The sequence below is a fragment of the Phascolarctos cinereus genome, unplaced genomic scaffold (assembly GCF_003287225.1).
Source record: "Phascolarctos cinereus isolate Bilbo 61053 unplaced genomic scaffold, phaCin_HiC Scaffold_1;HRSCAF=81, whole genome shotgun sequence".
NCBI classification, from domain to species: domain Eukaryota; kingdom Metazoa; phylum Chordata; class Mammalia; order Diprotodontia; family Phascolarctidae; genus Phascolarctos; species Phascolarctos cinereus.
Window position 1 is genome coordinate 22,332,017 of NW_027555514.1, and position 21,346 is coordinate 22,353,362.

At 46.4% G+C, this 21,346-nt stretch overlaps 1 protein-coding gene across 1 annotated transcript; it reads left to right on the top strand.

The window, feature by feature from the left end:
* Positions 1-272: 272 nt before the first annotated feature.
* TRIM71 (tripartite motif containing 71) lies at positions 273-18,695 on the top strand. The gene is made up of 3 exons (XM_020993314.2): positions 273-433; positions 8,066-8,200; positions 11,510-18,695. The coding sequence occupies exons 1-3, from the start codon at positions 320-322 to the stop codon at positions 12,959-12,961; spliced, it is 1,701 nt and encodes a 566-aa protein (XP_020848973.2). The 5' UTR covers positions 273-319; the 3' UTR covers positions 12,962-18,695.
* Positions 18,696-21,346: the final 2,651 nt, after the last annotated feature.

Genomic DNA, 21,346 nt, shown 5'->3' on the forward strand with positions numbered 1-21,346 from the left:
TGTTCTCATGAATGAGGTAGTGTAGGGAAGCATGGGTTATTCTCTCTGTTTTCCGGAGGAAGAAGCTGAGGTTCAGAGAAGTTAGTGACTATTGCCAGGTCACGCACTCTTCAGTTTGGACCAGGGCACCTTTCTTCCTCTCTGACTCTGGAGGGATGGCTGAGAACATCCCGGAGCCATTGCCAAGATCGCCCTGTTCCTGGAGGCTTTGTTTGGCCCTCCCCGTGGATGGCTCTCACGGCCTCTTCTCCGTCTTGTCTTGTAGGTGCTGCATTTCTACTGCGATACCTGCTCCGTTCCCATCTGCCGAGAGTGCACCATGGGGCGCCATGTTGGCCATAGCTTTATCTACCTCCAGGATGCCCTCCAGGACTCTCGAACCCTTACCATTCAGCTGCTGGCTGATGCTCAGCAAGGTCGCCAGGCCATTCAGGTAAGTCATCCATGATGTTTGCTCTTGGGCCAAGATCATCACGCAGCTCTAGCTTTTAAATTGATGGCCTGGGTTCAGTCCTGGTGCTGATAACTTAACCCACTGTGTGATCTTACTTAGGCTCTCTGGGCCTCGTCTGTCCTCATCTGTTAAATGAATTTAGAGTGGGGGCATGAGGTGTCTCCCGAGCACCCCAGTCCACACTTCCCGTCACCCCAACCGATCTTTCTCCCATGTGGGAAAAGCTCTTGCTTCCTCCATATTCTAGTTCCTGAGCTTTCATGATTGCTGCCTCTGTTTTAGAGGCATACAACCAGGCCCTGTAGGCTTGAGGTTCTGACCCATATAGCATACTGTTGTTTAGTTGACTATTTTTAAACTTACTTAAAAAAAGGTGAGAGCTCAGCTTTGGTTGTGATGGGCGTCCTGTGATGTTGTGAATTCTGAACCCATGATTTTATTGGCTATGCCTGGCACACAGTTAGGTACTCAATAAGGAATTGCTTGGGGCACACAAGTTATGTGACTTGCTTAGGGTCATACAGCCAGTAAATCTTCGAGGTGAGACTTGAACCCAGGCCCTCCCCCCAAACCATCTCTCCACTATGCTGGACCGGCTGCTAGCTCTGGGCAAAAACATTTGATTTTAAAAGTTAGAGACAAGATGTCAATGTCAGGGGACTGAAATCATCTTTTCTGAAAGACAAAGAATCCATAAGACATCTTACTTCTGTTTAGTATTTCTGCTTTCATTTTCTTACTGTCTTTTCTTTGGGCCCAGCAGACCTTCATCCTCATGAACAGACATCCCAAACCCCAAAGAGTTGACACTGGGTGTCACTTTCCACTGTGGTGACTTGTCAGTCATTAATCAACAGGCGCTCATTATTAAGCACCTACTGTGTGCCAGGGCTTTTAAAACTTGAATACTTTGGTCATGATCTGCACTGAGTTTGTGGGAATGGGTCTCCCATCAAATCACCCCAGCAATTAAAGCCTCACCCTCTCCCATATTATCCTCTTGATTTTCTTCCCGCCCTCCTAGTTCAATGGTGGAGTGACCGATGGGCCAGAGGAAATTTGGGCGTTTGGGATCTTACCTTCTATTAAAAGTAATCAGGGTTGTTTACAGATGATTGGTTCCTGTCCCACCGATTTAAGGCCCTTGTTTCCAATTAAGCAGGATGGGCCCGGGGATGCTCAGTTTTCCACTGTAGTTGGCTGCCAAATGTGGACTGGCTTTTAATTGGAATGACTTGAATAAAGCAGTTTCTATAGTTTCCCTAAAATGGGCTAATCTTCCCCCTTGTCTTCGGCCCAGGGCCCACTTACCATGGGGGATGGCGGCTTGTGGTACAGCTCTGGCGGAGGTCCCCAGGGCAGAGCCACGTCCTCGGCCCCTGCTGATTGACAGCATGGGGTAGCCTAGAAAGTGAGGTCTGGGAAGGAGCTGAAATGGTGGGCACACTGAGAAGAGGGGCTTTGGAATGTCCTTCCCTCTCTGGCTGCACCCTCGCCTTTCCATGAAATCAGTGCTGTCATCCAGCCCCCCAGGGCCTCCCCTCCCTTTTTTTTTAAGTCTTGCCTGACTTGGGTCATTTTCTCTAATCCACATTTACTTCTGCTCATGTTTTCATATGCCCTGAAAGCTGGAAGGAGCCCTCTGGAGACATTGGCCTAACGCCTCTTATTCTTCAGGCAGGTAGCAGCCATGTAGGTGAGGACTGGAGCTCAAGTAGCCTGCCCAGGATCTCCTAGCTAGCATGTAGGGAGGCAAGAAGGACAAGGATGCCAGGGCTCCAGTGTGAGACTGGGCAGCCACCCTCTGTGTCCTCTGACCCCGGCCCAGCTCAGGGAAGAGCTGAAGGGGGTGAGAGCCCTGGATTGAGATCTCATGGTGGGGGGGCATGGCATGGCCATCCAGGGACTCACCCCTATACAGGCCTGGTGGCCTGGTGCCATTGCCCCACACAGCCCCAACTTTTATTTAGAAATTCCTGGCAGTGGTTTTTATTCTTATTATATTATTATAGAGTTTCCTTCTGGGAAGCAGCATCCTCTCTGTCTTTGGGCAGAACCAGCTACTCCCTGGACAGTTTTGCCAGGAGTGTTAGGTGGCATTGATGCTTTAAAAAAAAAAAAAGAAGTGAGGGAGAGTCCCTGGGGATTTGGGGATGATCGATCTTACAGTTGGAAAGCTGTTTTCACGAGTATTAGATACCATCTGGGAGACAGTGTGGTGTAGTTGTGTGAGGGCCAGCTATCAAGGCTGAAAGACCCGAGTTCAGGGACCGCGTCTGACTCTTATTAGCTGTATATGAGTCACCTGTGCTCTCGGTCTCAGTCTTCTCATCTGTAAAGTGGGGATGATGATAGTAGCTACCTTGCCCACTTTGTTGTGAGGATCAGATGAGATCCCTTTTTTTGTAAAGTGCTTTGCTAGGTTTAAAGGTACGTCATCCCAAAGGCTTGTTTGTCCTGGAGCCCCAACCTCCTTCCCCCGTCCAAGGTACACCTGGCCTGAAATCCTAGTGAGTACCGGTTCTGATCCTCTGTTAGACCCAAGAAGGGAAGGGGAAGGGCTGTTGTCCAGGCCGTGGGGCTGGGTGCCTGGAGTTCTAGCTCAGGAGAATCAGGCCCCGCCCTGTTAAGGGGCTCCTCATTGAGAGGAGAGGGGACCCAGCCCCGACCCCACGACCCACCCTTCCTCCCAACCTTCGAGGCAATTGGCAGTGAGGGGCTGAAGCTCCTGAAAATCCTTTCTGGCCTAACCAATTTCTTTCCCGGGGGAGCTCAAGGTAACAGTTGCTGTGGGTAGGAATCGATTTAGTGCAGAGTGGTTTGCTGTGTGACCAGGAAGGACTGGGTCCCTCTGGACTGTTGCCCCATGAAAGGGAGACCTTTTTAGTTCCATGAAATATGAAATCGAGTAATTGCTGTGGGAGAAAGGCCTTTGAGCAACTCTGCACCCCTCCCCGCCAGCTTCCCTCCCCAGCCTTTGAAGTCACCATGTAGGAATTCACAAGTATTTATGGCTTGCCTACTGTGTACGATGGTTGATGACCATTTATTGGCGCCTGCTACGTGCCAGGCACTGGCCCCAGGGCTGGGGACGCAGAGACCCATCCAAAACAGTCAAAGAAACTTGTGCTATTAGGGAGACAGAGGAGCCCAGGGGAGAGGAGCTGGGACTGCAGGTTTTGGCTACATGAGGTCTGTATGGAGGGGGTGCCAGCCTGGAGTTGGGAAAACCTGAGTTTAGATACAGACGCTTACCCGTTGTGTGCCCTGGGGCAGCTTCCCTAACTCACTCCTGTTTGTCTCAATTTCCTCATCTGTAAAATGGAGATAACAATGGCGCCTTCCTCCCCAGGTTGCTATGGCAATCAAATGCGAGGACGTTTTTAAAGTACTTAGTACAGCGCCTGGCACACAGTCAGTGTTAAATAAATGTTAATTTGTGTTGTTGTTATTTGCACTCATTGTGTGTGTCCAAACAAGTCTGTGTGCTGGCTGGCAAAGCCGTAACTAAGGCAAGGTGGCTGGTGCTTTCTCCAGGGTGCCAAAGAGCCTCTGCCTTCCATCCACTTGGTTTCTCATAGGTACCTATCTATGGTGTGCCTGTTTCCCTCATCCGACCCCATGAGGGCAGGCTCTGAGTGCTTTTGCCCTCCTTTGCCTCCCCAGCTTTTAGCATGGTACTGGGCATGTAATAAGAGCTTAATAAATGCTTCTGGACTGACCATTAGCTGCCCTGCTTCAGGCTTACTGTACACCCGGTATAGTTGGGATAGTGATAGCTGACCTTTAGGGCTGTTTCTAGTTACTGTGTCATCTCCTTTGATATAAGGGTTAGCATCCTGCTTTTTATTTCTCCGTTTTGTAGGAAACTGAGGCTGAGGCCTCGAGAGAAACAAGCAGAGAGCCAAGTGGCCGAGGCCCCGGTCTTCCTAGCAGAGCCCTTGTGAGAGAGAGTGCTGGGGAACCCTGCTCTTTAATGCACTGAAGTATTGGTCTAATGAATTGGCAATTTCTCCTTTGTTGGCCCTGAGCTTTTCTGAGAGGAGAGCACACAGGAGAAAGCCCCTAACGTGTGCGGCAGCTTCGATCCGGGAGCTCTGCAGTACCTGGGGGGTGGAGGTGCCCTTGGCCCTTGCCTCTTGCCTCCCACCTTTGTCCAGAGGCTGATTGACTGGGCTGCCATGTGGGAGCTGGGTTTCTGCCTTTCTTGTATCTCTAGCTCTTAGCTTGAGTTCCTTCGCCTCTAAAATGGCGGAGTGGGGTTGGTGGCTTTGGAATCTCTTTCTAACCCCCAGCCGTGCTCTTTGCCATTTGGTTTGTTCAGTCTAGCTTTGTTGCCTTAGTGTTTCTCAGTTGCTTTCAAAGTAGTCACTTTGCCCGATGGCACCTACCGTGGCTGCCTCATCACCCTCTCCCCAGGTACATCAAAGCTTCTTCCTCAGCAGGGAGAAGAGCCTGAGCCACCCACGTTCCTAATTTAGCCTCTCAGGTCTGTGGGCTCCCCCCAGTCAGGGTCTCCTGGGGGGCCCCAGCTGCTGATGCTGATAACGCCAGCGTGTGAGACAGTGATAAGATACCCTGTGTAAAAGCTCACTGATCTGCATGTGGGCACTTGTAAATATTTGATGATTCTGAACTCCTGGGCTCACTCCTTTGCTAGTTTTAGAACCTAGAGCTGCCTGTGTAAAAGGGCTAATGATCCTACTAGGTAGTGTTTATAGAGTGCTTTACAAATGGGATCTCATTTGGTCCTTGCCACAACCTTGGGAAGGACAGGCTGTTAAATAGCCCCATTTTGCTGATGGGGATGCTGAGGCATTCGTTTAATTCGAAGTACCATCAAAGATTGGTTGAAACTGATGATGTGATTGAAAAGTTGAGCTTAATGATGAAACTCATGCAAATCGATTGATTGAGTTTGCGTATTCATTGAGCCTGCCCAGTGATGATAACATATGAGGCACAGTCATTGTGGGACTGACTCACTTTCCATTTTTACTATAAATATTTAGTTGAACCAAATCGAGCCTCCCCATCCCCACCCCGGGGTGATTGGATAAATCAGGAAATTTGAAAGAGACTCTAAAACAAAGGTGATAACCAGGAATGAAAATCTGTTTTTCCCAATGCAAAAGGAATAAAAATAAGATAGAAGCCGGCATCCATTTACCTTCACTATTACAGGCTTCATGCACATTGTGTACCAACTGTATCACCAACATCCATAAAGTTTTGGCCTTTTGACAGAATTACAAAAATCCCAACTAAAGATAACTTTTAGAAGCCAACGTCTTGAATAAAAAAGGACCTCTCCCCTTGGCGTCCTGGCCCCCCCCCCCCCATGATATGGACCAACATAACCTGCCCCTTCTGGAATCTTACGGATTGGGGATTTCCCTCAGCATTGCATGTTCAAAGCTTACCCATGCCCTGTCTCCCAAGCCCCCTCAAGGGCCTGGCTCATTTACCATTCCATGGGTATCAGGGCAATGCAGGACATGTCTGCCTGCTCTCTCTTTGCATTCTCTCTGAGCCGGGTGAATCATTACAGATTGATGTCATCTGCCCCTGGGCTGGGACAGGTGAGGGAGAGGAAGGGCCCATTGGAGAGTTGTGTTGGTTATAGGGGTAAAATGAATGTTCAGGACCGGGAATTTGGAATTACGGAGTTCCATTTGCCAGAGTGCATCTTACATATGCAGGTATCTTTTAAGATCAGCTAATCAATAACATGCATTTATTAAGTGCTTACTGTGTATCAGGCACTGCTGAGTCAAAGGAAAAGCAAAAACAGGGGGAGATAAGTTGGACATATTTAAGTACATACAATGTACCTACCTAGTCTAAGGCAACCTTATGGGGGGGGGATGCGGAACTCATTAGCAGGTGGACAGACTGCAGAAAGTCACCTGCAGGAAGATGTTTGAACTGAATCTTGAAGGCAACCAGGGATGTTAAGATGAGAAGGAAAATATTCCAAGTCCAGGACAGAACCAGTGACTAGGCCTAGAGGTGGGTGATGGGAGTGTTACTTGTGAACACCAGCCTTCAGAAGACCAGTAAAGCCAGATTGTAGGATGCGTGGAGTGGGGTTGAGGTGTAAGAAGGAGGCAAGGCTAGGATGGGGCCAGCTTGGGAAGCCATTTTAATGCCAGACAGAGGACTTCTTCTTGGATCTTGGAGGTAACGGGAGTAACGGAGTTTATGAGTAGGAAGGCAAGATTGGAGTTTGGGAGACCACTTCAAGAAGGTTCTTGCCCTATGTAGAATAGCTGGTTTTTATTAGAAACTCAGCATTAATTATCCTTCCCAATAACTATTTTGTTTGTAAAGGAGTGCAGGACCCTTCTCCCAGTCCCCATCAGGATTCTCGGGTGGCCGTTCTGGCTCATTAGATTTCCCTTCACATTTGGTCTCCTTTTCAGCTGGTGTCCTCTGCCACTCCCTTCACTCCATTATGTACATCACACTTGACTGGGCTGTCTCCTGAACACTGGGGAAATGCCATTCCAAAGAGTTGGGGCCCCTAAGGTTTGGAATATCTGATCCAAGTAGAGGTTCTTGTGCTATTTGAACTGCAAAGGTTTTTTGAGATCATTAGGTCAATCCCCATTTTATAGATGAGGATACTGAGACCCAGAGAGATGATACATCTTTTCCCAAGTCACACAGTTGGGCCATGAAGCCCAAGTATGAACTTTCTGCCTTGCTTCTTATCATCTCATGGGTTAGGGGCAGTGGGGTGGGAGAGGTCAAGGAGGGAGTGGGAATCCCATCTTTGCATGCAAATTGGCAATTTATCTACAAGGACAGACTTATCCCTGGCAGAATTTTGAACCCCAGTCTTCCTCATTCTCAGGCTGGTATATCTCCCTCTATCTACTACCCTGCCCCTCACAGAAATCTTGATGGGTTTTTAAAAAGAGGCAGTAATATCAGAAGTACTTAAAATCACCAGGTTTTCAGTTTTAATTCATTCTTCATGGATAATTTCTGCCTGCTTTTTGAAGGCTAAGGAAATTTTAGGAAATCTGATTTCTTGCCTCAGGAGGATGAGATTTCCTTTGTAACACTTGCTATAGGTTCCCATTTTTTCCTTCAAGAAGACTTTTAGGGGGTTTGTTCCTAACACTTTTATCTTGACCAAACCAATACCTCCTGGGGCGGGTGGGAGGGGGTGCTGGGAGTAGGAGACATTCATTGGAAAACAGCCGTGTCCTCCAGCACTGCTCTCCCAGAAGTGGCTTTTATTCTTGCAAGGAGTAGGGCCCGAGGGTTGGCTGGGCCCATAGTCACAGCTGCTTGATGATACGCACTACATTTGATGCTGCATTTCGGGTTTTCGCCTGTAACTCGGCTACACTGAGTGTCTTTTAAGTCCTGACATACACTGTTTAGGTGTAACTTCTCATACGGAGGAGGCGGGGGCTGTCAGACACTCCTTTGGTTACATGTCAGACAGGTGCCAGTCTCTTGCCGTGCCAGGCCTCTGCTTGGGAGCAGAGCCAAGGGATAGCGGCTTTGTGTGTGAGGCTCCCCTTTGTGGTCACTGTAGCTGTTTCGGATAAATACCATAAATGCTCTGTGTTTGTTTTGTTCTGTTGTTTTCAGCTGAGCATTGAACAGGCCCAGGCTGTGGCGGAACAAGTCGAAATGAAAGCAAAGGTGGTCCAGTCTGAAGTCAAAGCAGTCACGTCAAGGCACAAGAAGGCCCTGGAGGAGAGGGAGTGTGAGCTGCTGTGGAAGGTGAGACAGATGCTCTGCCAGCCCCAGCTGTTCTTCGTGCAGCCGCTGTGAGACAAAAACCCGCGTGCATCAAGGCCAAACTCCAGCAGGGCTAATTTTAGACTTTCACGGGTCGTGTTCTAAATTCGGAACACTGGAGTATTTCATGGAAGTGTTTTAGGGGAGCAAGGGCCCAGCCCCTGGTGTTGCCGGGACACACTGGTGCATTGTATGGCCTTCTCTCCCAGTCCAGCAACAAGGGCGCTTTTCAGAGCTGGTAGACACTCATGAATGAATGTTGCCTGAGTAGAGAAGGCAGGAGGGGCAGAGCACAAGGGAGAGGACTTTTTAAGGCCAGCAGACTGATAGGAAAGAGGCCTTTGGGGGAATTGCTGGATGGCTCCATTTCCTGGCCCCTCCAAAAGACCAATTTCCTTTTTGTTCTTAAGGCTTTTCCTCCAGTTGTAGAGGATGAAATGCCAAGCCTAGAGGGCGATTTTAAAACCAGGTGGAGAAAATGACTCATGCCACTCTCTAGCACCCCCATCCCATCGCTCCTTCTCACCCAGTCTCATTCTCCACTTAGGAATTGAACATATCCAGAAGGAATATTGAGGCCGTCAATATATCCCGAGCAGCAAGCTGGTGGCATTTGTCAGCCTGGATCAGGCTGCCAGTGGGGGTGGCTGAACTCTTATTCTTCCTAAGAATACACAGTTTGGGCAGGATGTTTACCAAAGCCTGTTCTTTTTGGTGGGATGGTAGAGTGTGATGTCAGCCTATTTTTATGAAATATCCTTCCCACAGAAAGTTAGCCAGAGACAGAAATGGATAGGCATTTATTTAGTAGTTTTTCTTGGAAGACAAACTGAGAGTCCTGGAGTCTTCAGACACTTTAGACACTCAAATGCTCCCATTGTTCAGATCTTGTATAACGTGCCCAAATGCTAATTAAAATCGGGAGAGGAGCTAGCTACTTGGTGCAATTTGAGAAGACTGTCTGTAGTGTATCAGACTATACCACAAACTTGCTTTTCTGGATTTCTGGATGAAAGGGTCTTTGTCATCTACTGGGAGTGGGGGGAGGTGGTCTTTTGAAAGCTCACCTTCAGTGATGCAAAACATCTTTCTTCCTTGACCTAGCTCTGGGTTTGAGGTGCCACTGTCTTCCGTCCTTCAGGAGAAAATGATGAATTCCTTTCCCTAGTCCTAAGTATTATGGAGTAACCTTTCGAAAGGAAAAACGTCGGTCTTGTGTTTATTGTAAATGATGGATTTTGTTTCCCAGAAACTTCCTTTGTATTTTTGCTTTAGTTTTCTTTCTGATTGTTGTTCACCTCAGCATCGTGCGTTTAATTAATCTTAATTGTCCCTGACTTCCTTCCCAAGACTTTGTTTACACTAGCCAACTTAAACTAACCCATTTCTGTGAATCACTCTCATCTTGTGTGTTCTTGGTACATTTGGCCCCATAGATGCTGGCAAGTCCTTCTCTCCTGAAGGCCTTCCTCTTCTTCAGCTCTGCCTTGGATTCCAGACTGATGGCTTCCCTTCCACTTGCCTCTCTTCACCTAGATGCTCTTGTCTCTCCAGGTGTCTATTTCCAAGATATCCTGCCACCACAGACTTGTACATTTGTGTTCCTTGTTTTCCTCCTTCACATTGTCTGATGTGTTCAAATTTCCCATTACTGCGTGTTGTCCTGTGAGTCATGGGACTATGCTCATCTTTGTCCTCTGAATCTCAATCACAAACCTTTCCCGTTCCCTAGTTAATCTTAACTACCTTGTTGCTGGGGCATCCAAACCTTCCTCTCTCTTTTCCATTCAAGACTTCTCTGCTTCTCTTTTCTTCTCTGATGCGAAGAGCTGTGATTTTTCTTAATGATAGACCCTGTCCCGAGGGCTCGCTGGTGGTTTAACGATTTACCTTCTGTCTCTCTGGGTCTCCTTAAATGAATTCTGTGCTGAGGATGCTGATGAGGCCACCGTCATTAGTTTATCTCAGAAGGAATGGCCAGCTTTTCTGCAGTTCTGTGGAAATTTTGAATGGGCTGGCACATTGGCCACAAAGTCTGGAAGGAAGGCCAGGCTCTCCACAAGAGATGGAGTGGGGTATTCCAGCCCTAGGAGAAAGCCTGGCTGTGGTTGGGGGAAAGGAGGCTTGTCCATTTGGCTTGATTAGGAATACAGGAAGCAGCTAAGTTGAAGAAGAGACCTCATGGGAACTTTGAGAAAGGGACAGGGCCTTAGACCAGTGATTTCATGAGATTCAGTGAGTCCTCGATGAGGCGGTTCTTCTGCCAAGGCAGGTCAGTATCTTCTGTGACACTCAGAGCCTTTCGGGAGTTGCCTAGATCACAGAGGGGTGGAGAGACCCTGGACAAGTCAGAGGCAAAACTTGAACCCAGATCCTCCAGATTCCAAGGCCACCTCTCTCCTCCACATGGTGCTGCATCTTAGACTGAATGAGATAGGATAATTGAGCTTTGTTTGAAATTAAATCAATTTAAACAGTATCTTAGTGGATTTTTTTCTAAATGTAGGGATTTTATTTATAGTATCCTCTTAGTAGTCAAGGACAGGTCTGCTGTCATTGGAAGCTGGTAAATCCCTGCTTTAGTGGAGAGCCTTCCAGCCCACTTACAGACACCGTAGCTTATGCCTGGCCTGGGTCGGGTGAGTGGGAGTGCTGTGGCTGGTGGGGTGGGGCAGGGTCCATGTCAGGAGGAAGACGGATTTCCATGGAAACATCTCTCCAAGAACTCTGGATCTCGGGCCTCGGCTTGCCTTATTCTCCCTCCAGTATCGATGGATCATTCCTGCTAAGCTCCCCAAAAATATTCTGCCTGGTAGCAATAACAATGAAAAGATCCCCCAAAAGAAGCCAAACTCTGAACAAGTAGGGAAAACCCCCCAGCAAAGAACTTAGTAACACTCTGTGAGAAAGAGCATTAAAGTCTCTCTAACTCCTTCCTCTCAGCAGATGAGGCAGCTTGTGATAGCAGAATGTGATACCATTGAGTAGTGGCTGTTTTGGTTTGCCTATTTCTCTTTCTTTTTTTTTGTTGCAAGGGAGGGAACAATTTTGTGGGGCAGGGGTGGTGGTACTTCCTTAAAAGGACTGATGTAAAACCCAAAGGCCTTAATAAAACTTCCTAAAAGTCCTTCAGTAAACAAAATTAGATTCGAGAGTCTGTCCATTCTGAGAGGTTCCCAGTGACTCAGGCCTGTTGGGGGCTTTTTGCGCCCCGAAGATACAAAAGTTGACTGTCACTCATCACTCCTCATGTATCATTTTTAACAAGGCCTCTTCCCTTTCTCCTCTTAGGTGGAGAAGATCCGACAGGTCAAGGCCAAGTCTCTGTACGTGCAGGTGGAAAAGCTTCGTCAGAACCTCAGCAAGCTAGACAGCACCATCAGCGCGGTGCAGCAGGTCCTGGAGGAGGGGCGAGCCATGGACATCCTGTTGGCCCGAGACCGCATGTTGGCTCAGGTCCAGGAGCTGAAGAACCTCCGGAGCCTCCTAAAGCCCCAGGAAGATGACAGAGTGATGTTCACCCCCCCAGACCAGGCCCTGTACCTGGCCATCAAATCCCTGGGCTTTGTCAGTAGTGGGGCTTTTGCCCCCTTAACCAAGGCCACCGGGGAAGGCCTCAAGCGCGCCCTGCAAGGCAAGGTGGCCTCGTTCACGGTGATCGGCTATGACCACGATGGGGAACTGCGCCTTTCAGGGGGGGACCTGATGTCCGTGGTGGTGATGGGGCCCGACGGGAATCTGTTTGGTGCTGATGTCAGTGATCAGCAGAATGGTACTTACCTGGTCAGCTACCGGCCACAGTTGGAAGGTGAGCACCTGGTCTCCGTGATGATCTGCAACCAGCACATAAAGAACAGCCCCTTCAAGGTGCTGGTCAAGTCCGGTCGCAGCTACGTCGGCATCGGGCTGCCCGGCCTGGCCTTCGGCACCGAAGGGGACGGCGATGGGAAGCTGTGCCGCCCTTGGGGGGTCAGCGTGGACAAGGAAGGCTACATCATCGTGGCCGACCGCAGCAACAACCGGATCCAGGTGTTTAAACCTTGTGGCACCTTCTATCACAAGTTTGGCACGTTGGGCTCGAGGCCTGGTCAGTTCGACCGCCCTGCTGGAGTGGCTTGCGACTCCTCCCGGAGGATTGTGGTGGCTGACAAGGACAATCATCGCATCCAGATATTCACATTTGAAGGGCAGTTCCTCCTCAAATTTGGGGAGAAGGGCACGAAGAACGGACAGTTCAACTACCCTTGGGATGTAGCAGTGAATTCGGAAGGCAAGATTCTAGTCTCTGATACCCGGAACCACCGTGTCCAGCTGTTCGGGCCTGATGGGGCCTTCCTGAACAAGTACGGCTTTGAAGGGGCCCTCTGGAAGCACTTTGATTCCCCCCGGGGGGTGACCTTCAACCACGAAGGCCATCTGGTGGTGACGGACTTCAATAACCACCGCCTGCTAGTTATCCACCCAGACTGCCAGTCTGCCCGCTTCCTGGGATCAGAGGGCACAGGCAGCGGGCAGTTCCTGCGACCTCAGGGGGTCGCAGTGGACCAAGAAGGACGCATCATAGTTGCCGATTCGAGGAATCATCGGGTGCAGATATTTGAATCCAATGGCAGCTTCATATGCAAATTTGGTGCTCAGGGAAGTGGCTTTGGCCAAATGGACCGGCCCTCGGGCATTGCTGTCACTCCAGATGGCATGATCGTCGTGGTTGATTTTGGAAACAATCGAATCCTCATCTTTTAATAGAAAGTGTTGGCTTTGTTCTTGCGGTTGCTTTTTGGGGGGTAATGGTTTGGTTTTTTTTTTTCCATTTTGAATTTCAAAGAAGAAACTCTCAGGGAAATTTTTTTTCTTTATTATGAGAACAAAAAAAGTACAACGTTACTGAAGACCTACCTCATCTTTATTTTTTTACAGATGAATGTACTTCTCTTTGTGCAGGGATTGAGCCTGGGAAGTTATAGATTCTATCTACCTCATGTTCTTTGGGTTCCCTCCTCCCTTTGTTCCTTTCCCCACCCCTCCCTTCTCAGCCCAGTGCAGAGTTTGTATTTACCTCCATCCCCAAAACGGGTTATTGAATGCACAAGCCGACGATTGGATTGGTTATCATGCTGTCACTGGATTGGTCGTGTGCGATCAAAGCTTTCTAGAGAGGAAGCCAAATGAGGCTCTCTAACTTTAAAAAAAAAAGATTAAAAAAAGTAGGCTTAGATACTTAGAGCATCTATGTTCCAGATTCTAGACTGTGGTTTGTGGGTTTCTTCCTGTGTTAAGTGTGTTTTGGTAATAAGCCTTTTAAAACCTTTTTTAAAATGCTGCAACAGAGAACATTTCCCTCTTACCCTTTCATACCTCAATATGTTTGACTTCCTGTTCAGCATTTTTTTCTTATTTCTAGAAAATATGAGTGAGGTGTGCCAGCTCAGAAGAGCGGGCCTTTCCTAGTTTGGGGTTCTATTTTAGAGGAGCGTGTGCAGTATCCCTGCCCCAAATGGTAAAAGTCAAGGAGATGGCACACATCTTAAGTTTTTTGATGACTTTTATTAAAATATTCTTCAGTGTTTGGGGGGGATGGTTTCGTGGAAGAGGGAGGAGTGTAATCTGTTAGAAGAAAATGGAAGTCATCTAATTCTTGGATTTAAAACTTTTAAAAAATGTTTGGGGGTGTGTGTGTGTTTATGTGTGTGTGTGTGTGTGTGAGAGAGAGAGAGAGAGAGAGAGTGTGTGTGTGTATACATCAGTAGAAGCAAAGAAACATGAGAAATTGTTGTCAAGGGCATGGAATAGCCGAATGTTGTTGTTTTGTGTGTTGTAGCTAGGCATTTTTTTTTCCTAAGAGTGATGGTGGTAGGTGGAAGAATAAAGTTTTTATTTTAAAGCACAATTTTTTTACAGCTTTGGAAGTTCAGGGAACAAAATACTTTAAACTGTCAGATTTGTTAACATTTGCCTTGGTTCCCTTCCCTCCCCCAACCAAAAAAAATTTCTTTGATTTTTTGAGAAGTCACTTTAACTGCATCATTTGCTGAAAACTGGTGCTGCACAGGAGACTTGATATAGTCAGCATTAATTCCTTGGAGTGCTTTTGAATGTAAAGATCTTTTCCCTTCTGAAATATCCCCCTCTTGGATGTTGATGGTGGCAGTTGAAAGTGAGGGAGGAGGCCAGCTCCTCCTTACTGTGCTTCAGGCAGTTCCAAAGAACAGAAGCCAAAGGGAGCATTCAGCATTGAACCCCATGGCCAGACCTGTGGGTACGTGGGAGGGTATAATGTTTCTGGCTGGGTGCAAGTTTCTTCTCATGACCTTTTCCAGTGGCTCCTTATCTGTCTTGAAGGAGAAAGCAGAAATGGTGTATATCGTGTAGGGGCAGAGCCTGGCCTTTTATTTTCTTGGATTATTCCGAGATGCCAGCAACTCTTCACTTCGTCTGTCTCTTCAAGAAACCAGGCTTCTCTTAGTGCTCAGGGAGGGTTTGGGAGCCACCTACTTTTCAGTGGTCAGAAGCCTAAAGGATCAACTTCTGTTTCCATCCTGGAAGGAGGAATGAGCCATTATTTTGAAAAGGTCATAACCCAAGAAATCTAGTGACTTGGGAGAGAGCTCTTTCTTTGTGACTCCTAGGAGAAGATGGCACAAAGGAATCACTGGATTTCCTTGTCCAAACACCTTATTTGGGCAGCTTTGTCTTTGCTTGGGTCATCAGAATTGGATGATGGCTCAAGGTCTGTCTTCTGTTTGCTGTCTTCTTCTCTCCCTGGTTCTCCTTTCTGCCTTGTTTCTTTTCTTCTCCTTCTCTCTCTCTCTCTCTCTCTCTCTCTCTCTCTCTCCCCCCCTTTTATATTCTTGAGGTCTTCATTCCTAAAGACCTTTTGTGTATCCAAGGAAGAGAGGACACTGTATCCACAAAATTCTCAAGTGTATCTACAAAAAATTGCAAATGTATTCGCTGCCTCTTACAGGAGATGAAGCATCGAAGGTAGCAGCCCAGACTACTTTCCCCTGTGAAAGCTGAACCTGGCAAACTCCTTAGTGTAGGCAAGGCATTGCACCCTTCTATTACGTTATCAGGAAGGAAGGTAAGGGGTGAGAAAAATTGCATGTGAATGGTTCTCATTTCCTAATTACCCCTAATGCAATGCCTCTAATTATGAAATGTTTTCCATTTTCTTTAGCTGTCCCACTTTTGTCCCTAAATTATCAATTCTCATTGGATTTTTTTTATGGTTAATCAACAGTTGGGGAAGGTCTTATTAATGAGGAAATATTATCCTAGCATCCCTTAAAATACCAAAGACAAGTGGTTTTAAAAGCTTTAAATGTATTTCAATTCTGGGAATCCTTGTAGATCTTTTTCGTTCTTCATCTTGACCTTACTGTTTGGTTGAGGTAGTCTGCCCAAGAACAGTCCTGTTGCCTTTGCCTGTTATTACAGCACATCTTTGTGGTGAGCCTGTCCTTTCCTTCCCCATGTCTCCACCTCCAGTAGTCACCTGCTGTTCCCCCAGACATTTTGGGGGAGATGTTTTGAAACCTGGATGACGCATTATCATTTTGTTGATCAGCAGTAACTGATGTATCCAGAACTTGATTGTCTTGGCTCTGAAGGTGGTTATACATTTTGTCATGCCCGAGAGCATTATAAAGCTTTGTGTGATCGTAGATGACCTTCACTGACCTGTATCTGGGAGCCATATAAGCTTGGAACAAGCTCAGTGTTTAAGAGACTGAAATCAGAAGTAGATTGCTTGGCTCTCAGCACAAACGTGCCTGGCTGTTACTCAGAAAAATGTCGTTCAGAGAAATGTGTGTCACATTTGGGAAGCCATTGTTTGTAAAACATTACCATCTGTGGATCCCCACAGCCATTCCTATCCTCGAAGAGTGCTAAGCACTCTTGAAGAATGTTAGTGTAGCTTCCAACATGGTGGGTCTTCATTCAAAGGGAAAAAATATGATGAAAGCCAACATCTAATACCCCCTAGGGGTGTGGCTCTTCAGAAAGCACCCAAATCCCCATTCTCTGCATATTTACTTTCCATTATTAGGTAATGCAGAAGTATTCAGTAAAGGTAGAGCTGAGGCAAACAGGACAGCAGGGAGCTGTTTGCTTCCTATGAAGACATGACTTTGAGAAACCTTCCTGAAATCTCCTTTGCCTGTAGTCCAATGGGTGCTGAAGGGTGGGAGACACAGAAGGTGCAAAAGACAGATCAGTTAAGTTTTCACCAAACTCTAGTTTTAGCTGAGGCAGATGATTTGTGCACTAAAACTCTTCTGAAGGAATTTCCATAGGTAAAACCACTTTGGGTGGGGTGCTGATGACCTTTCAAAAGTGTGGTCAGCTAAAACAAACTGCTGTCTTAAAGTGACCGTTAGGCAGTCCTGCTGCCAAGCCTGTGACAGAACGCATAAGTGGTAGCCCTGACACTCTATAATGTAAGTACCCTAGGTGAACTAGAACAAAACCCCTCAGTGGGTACCAGTTTTAGGTGTGACTAACTTTGGGGAAATCCCAGAAGAGTGTACCATAAAGACAACCTAAAATCTAACATTGGGCCAAAAACTTCCAAGGTGCGAACAGAATTAGGGCACTTCGTGTTTGGCTTCCAATGGGATAACTTGAGATTGGCTTTTTTAGTTAGAGTTAAGCCAAAGCTTAATTTATTTGAAGAGAGAAGTCTTTAGGCTTGGTCTAGCAGAATTGTGTTTATTTGTCTATTTTCTTCTTTCAAAGATTGTGAGATTGCTGTGTTTGGGAAATGAGTGAAAGTTGTGCCAAAGTTTTGTGGGTTTGTTGGGGTTTTTTTCTGTTTTATTGTGTTTTCTTTAAAAAATCTACGTGGTGCCAAAAAAGGAACTAGGGTATTTATTTAAACACCTCTCTTTGGAGCTTGTTTTCAACAGTCTGGAGCTGTATAAAAATTGAACACTGGTACTTGCGTTAGACAAATATGCCTCTGATCCTGAGTCTCTCCCTCTGAGTACTTGGGTCCCTGCTTGCTGATGAAGCAGGATGCACAAACCATTACACATACATCTGTTTTATTATTTTTTTTAATTATTATTTGAAAAGTTGTTGGGGTTTTGTTGTTTGCTTTGTTTCTACCTCATTTTTAGAGAGACAGCATCTACCTCACTTGAGCACTCAACAGGTCTCTGAAGAAATAGTATTAATCCATTTTGAGGAAAAAAACAGCTCACCCACACCTACAGAATCGAACACATCCATCCATCCATCCATCCATCCAACCATCCATCCATCCATCCAACCACCCACCTACAGGGGATTTTGTTGACTTTCAGGAGCACTGTTCAGTGGCCCTGGTTAGAGAAACTCTGAATTTAAACCAAATGTTCTTACAAAACTCAAACAAACTTAGTCCCCAGATCCAAATAGTTCTTAACAAATTGGACTCTTTATTTTAATGAAGTTATGCAAACTTGTTTTAAAAATCCACTTTTTTCAGTATTAAAAACAAAAACGACTAGTCATTTGAAATCTATTTGGAATTTGAATTTGCAGCATTCTTACATCCTTAAGACCTTTAGGTCTCCTCTCTTCAAGAGAAAAATATTCTATTTTATCTTATGTTTGGATGTTTACAAATACATCCTGTTAGAGAAGATTGTATTGCTATAAATGCTTTGGACGGCAGAGCTATCTATACCAAATGTTTGAAGGGAATGAGAATTGTTTTGACTTTGTGATTGTATTTGTAGTTTTCTTGACCCAGTGGGATGTCTTCCACCATGACGTGCAGTAGCCCACTTCTCTTCACATTTGGGGAGAACTCTTTGAGTGAATGTGGTTTTTTTGTTTGTTGGTTTTGGTCTGGTTTGCTACCAAAGGTAATCTGAGGGGGATTTTTTCTTTGGTTGTTGGGTTTTTGTTTTGTTTCTAATTAAACAATAAAAGTCGAGAAGCACATTACCAGAAAGTAGGGTTGATCTCCCATTTCCCCCACTTTTTTCTAGGGAGCTTAATGGATCTTCAGAGTTGGGGGTGGGGAAGTTATGGTAATGTCTAGGAACCAACCCCCCCCCCCCCAGTTCCAGTGCATTGGGTTTGTGTCATGGTGAGAAGACATGCCTCTATTTAAAATAAATAAAAGGATCTTACGGGTTAACATTAAGCCAGATAGGCAGGAAATTTCCTGCCATTGTTAAACCACTGATGGTTCTAAAAGCTTTGTGAGTACCTGCATGGTCTTAGACCCTCTTAATGATTGTATGAACATTACAAACTCAGGTAGGATTGGTTGTGAAGGCTCTTCTTTCGCAGTTACCTGTCTATCAAGTGAACGGAGTCGCCGCCCTCCAGGCCGTCGCCTCTTTCTGGGTGTAGTTTGCTTCTTAGTCTGCTTAGCTGTTTTGTCCCCTGGAGGACCTGTGTCCTGGTCCTGGGTTTCTGTGTGTTATCTTCTGGTGGAGGGTTTTGTTTTTCTTTTTTTTTCCCCCTTAAATCAGTACCAGTTAAGTGGTGGGGTGGGGTGGGTGGGGATCATTAAAAACTAGTTTGTAAGGTTTAGTAGGGTGGGTGGGAGGGGCCTATTAACATGGTTTACGAGACTCTGGCTTACTCTGTCTATTGACTGTTGTGTCCTGCCTTGGCAGAGACACTTCAAGTATACAACATGGGACTTGGGTCTTTTTTTTTTTTTGCGGCGGGGAGGGGGAATTCAGTGCTAAATCAAGAGGTGGGAGGGGAAAGGAATCTTGGTGTCCCTATGACAGACCTAAGCCTTGCCTTTTGACTTATTGAGGTCAGACATGATCGGGGAACAGCACCACCCTCAGAATAGAATTTCCTTATTCCTCAACAGCTGAGCAACTTTCTTTTTGGCTATTCCCCTGTTGCATCCCCCTGGAATGTTGTTTTCTCTAGGGAAACCTTACTTCTCAGTTGTCACAATACTTAGTGGGCATTAATTCATTTTAATTTGGCAGGGTCAGTCCACCTCCCCTAGAGGGGAGAAGAGGAAGGCATACCCTTCGCTTCCCAAAACAGTTTTGACCATCAAATCCCAGGTCCTATAGGTAGCCAGGCATGACAGGCAGTGGACAGAGGAAGAGCAGACAGAGGTGTTCAAAAACTCCTGTGTAGACAGAGGCTTCTGAATGTATCACTGTGGTCCATGGAGGAGGCTGGAGGAGGTAGCAAGGAGATGCTGTGTCAGCTACCAGCAGCCTTAAAACAAAGTTGGTGTCTCTTTGGACCTTAAAATTGTTCCTATGCAGTTTATTTTATTTTTGTTTAATCAAATAAAAGTGAGGGTTTTTTTCATCGAAGCTGTGTCAGTGTGATTTATTCTTGGGGAAGCCCATGTTGAAAAGCTGAAGATGAACTTTGGAGCCCAAACAAGGATGTTTCCTCTAACCGATTTGACACCTTAAAGCCTTTTCCTGCTGCGCAAAGGATCCTCTGTCTACAGCTTGCGTTAGTTTCTTCATTTGTGGCTTCCAGATGTAGATGGGAGAGTCCCATCCACAATCCTGCTCGCGTCATAGGGAGGGGAAATGCCCTAGCTTTAAAATCAGGATCATACACCTGAGTCTGTCCCTTAACTCTTCCAAGTCTTCTGCTCTCTTGGGCCTCATTTACTATATGAGAAGGCTGCACTAGGGGATCTCCACAGTCCTTTCCAGCTCTTATGGCATTGAGTCCTGTGGCAAACTTAGGACAGACGTTTTATTTAGCAGAGACCAGCTGACTGATTCGTTATTTGGCAATTTAAAGTTATGTCTCCTCAGATGTCCTAGCCTGACGCCCAGTAGTGACAGGATGGACCTTGCTAAGCAGTCCTCCAAATGTGGTAACATCAAGAGGTGATTAGGGAACCCCTCAGCTCCCCTGGAGTTAACTGACCCAATGTCATCAGGTTCATTGGGCAAGTAAGTGCTGACAGGTAACCTGTTCATTTGTGCTTAAGAGTTTTCAAAAAACACACCATCTTTAGTTAGCAGTATCCTAAATAATCCCAAAATGGAGATTACTTACATAAGCATTTCTGAGTATACTCTTTCCGTGTGCATACAGGTAAGTGAGCAGCAGCTTTGAGATGTCGTCGTCTTGAACAATTTTCCATGCATACTTCAGATTGACTGACTTAAGACTCCTGGCCTGCCTGTTCAGACCATGAGGTCCACTTGTTACCAGTGCCCTGTGGCTCATCCAGGACGCTGTGTGACCCAAGACAAGTTCCTTTCCAAACCCGGTACAAAGAGCCCCTTTCAGAAGCCCAGGCTTCAAATCCAGCTCAGCCAGGTCACTTTGTGTTAAGTTGTGCAGAGCACTGCTCCCTGGGCCTCAGTTTCTTCCGCTCTTAAGATGGGGGTTGGACAGCCCGATAGAAGAACTGGAGAATTGGAAGGGCCTCATCCTTCATCTTACCCAGAAGGAATCCCCACTATCAGTGCATGCTTGTCATTTCTGCTTGAAGACCTCCAATCAGAGGGAACTCAACACCTCTTTTTAAGGCAGTCCACTTGGAAGCTTTGCTTCCCTCTAATTTCTGGTCTTCTGAGGCCAAACAATAGGTTTTAATCCCTTTTCCTTAGGGCAGCCTTTCAGATCCCTGAATGTGGCTATTGTGTAGCTCATCTTCTCCAGGATAAACACCCCCAATTCCAAAGAGGATGCCAGAAGGAACCTTGGAGATCAATTAGTCTTCAATTTTACAGATGAAGAAAAGGATTCCTTCAGTTAGTCCTCAGATATTGGGACTCTGAATCTCTTTGCCATCTTGGTTTATTTCCTTTCTTCCACTCTCCAGATTAGTGTCTTTTTAAAGGTGTGGTCCCCCAAATTGAACCCAAGATACCAGCTGTGATCTGGCCTGGCCTGGTGAATTTTGACCTCCTTCAAAAACTCTAATGCAGCCCAGGTTTGCGTTAAACTGTTCTAGAGCCTACGTCATGCCCATAGACCCCTAGATCTTTTGTCAGGCAAATTGCGATGTAGCTATGCACCATCATCCTGTACTTATGACCCAAATATAACCCTTTAAGGTCTCTTCTCCTAAATTCAATTCCTATAGTCTATGGCTATTCAGAAATGGGTTGGCTCCAGTTCCCTGATAGAGTCCCTTCTAGCACAGCATCAGAATGGAAGATCATGCCCTTC

Bases quoted from the DNA above. Each gene is read 5' to 3' on its own strand.
- TRIM71 (XM_020993314.2), top strand. From the start codon at position 320: ATGGGGCGCCATGTTGGCCATAGCTTTATCTACCTCCAGGATGCCCTC. The intron at 434-8,065 runs GTAAGTCATCCA...TGTTGTTTTCAG, and splicing joins AAGGTCGCCAGGCCATTCAG to CTGAGCATTGAACAGGCCCA. The intron at 8,201-11,509 runs GTGAGACAGATG...TTCTCCTCTTAG, and splicing joins AGTGTGAGCTGCTGTGGAAG to GTGGAGAAGATCCGACAGGT.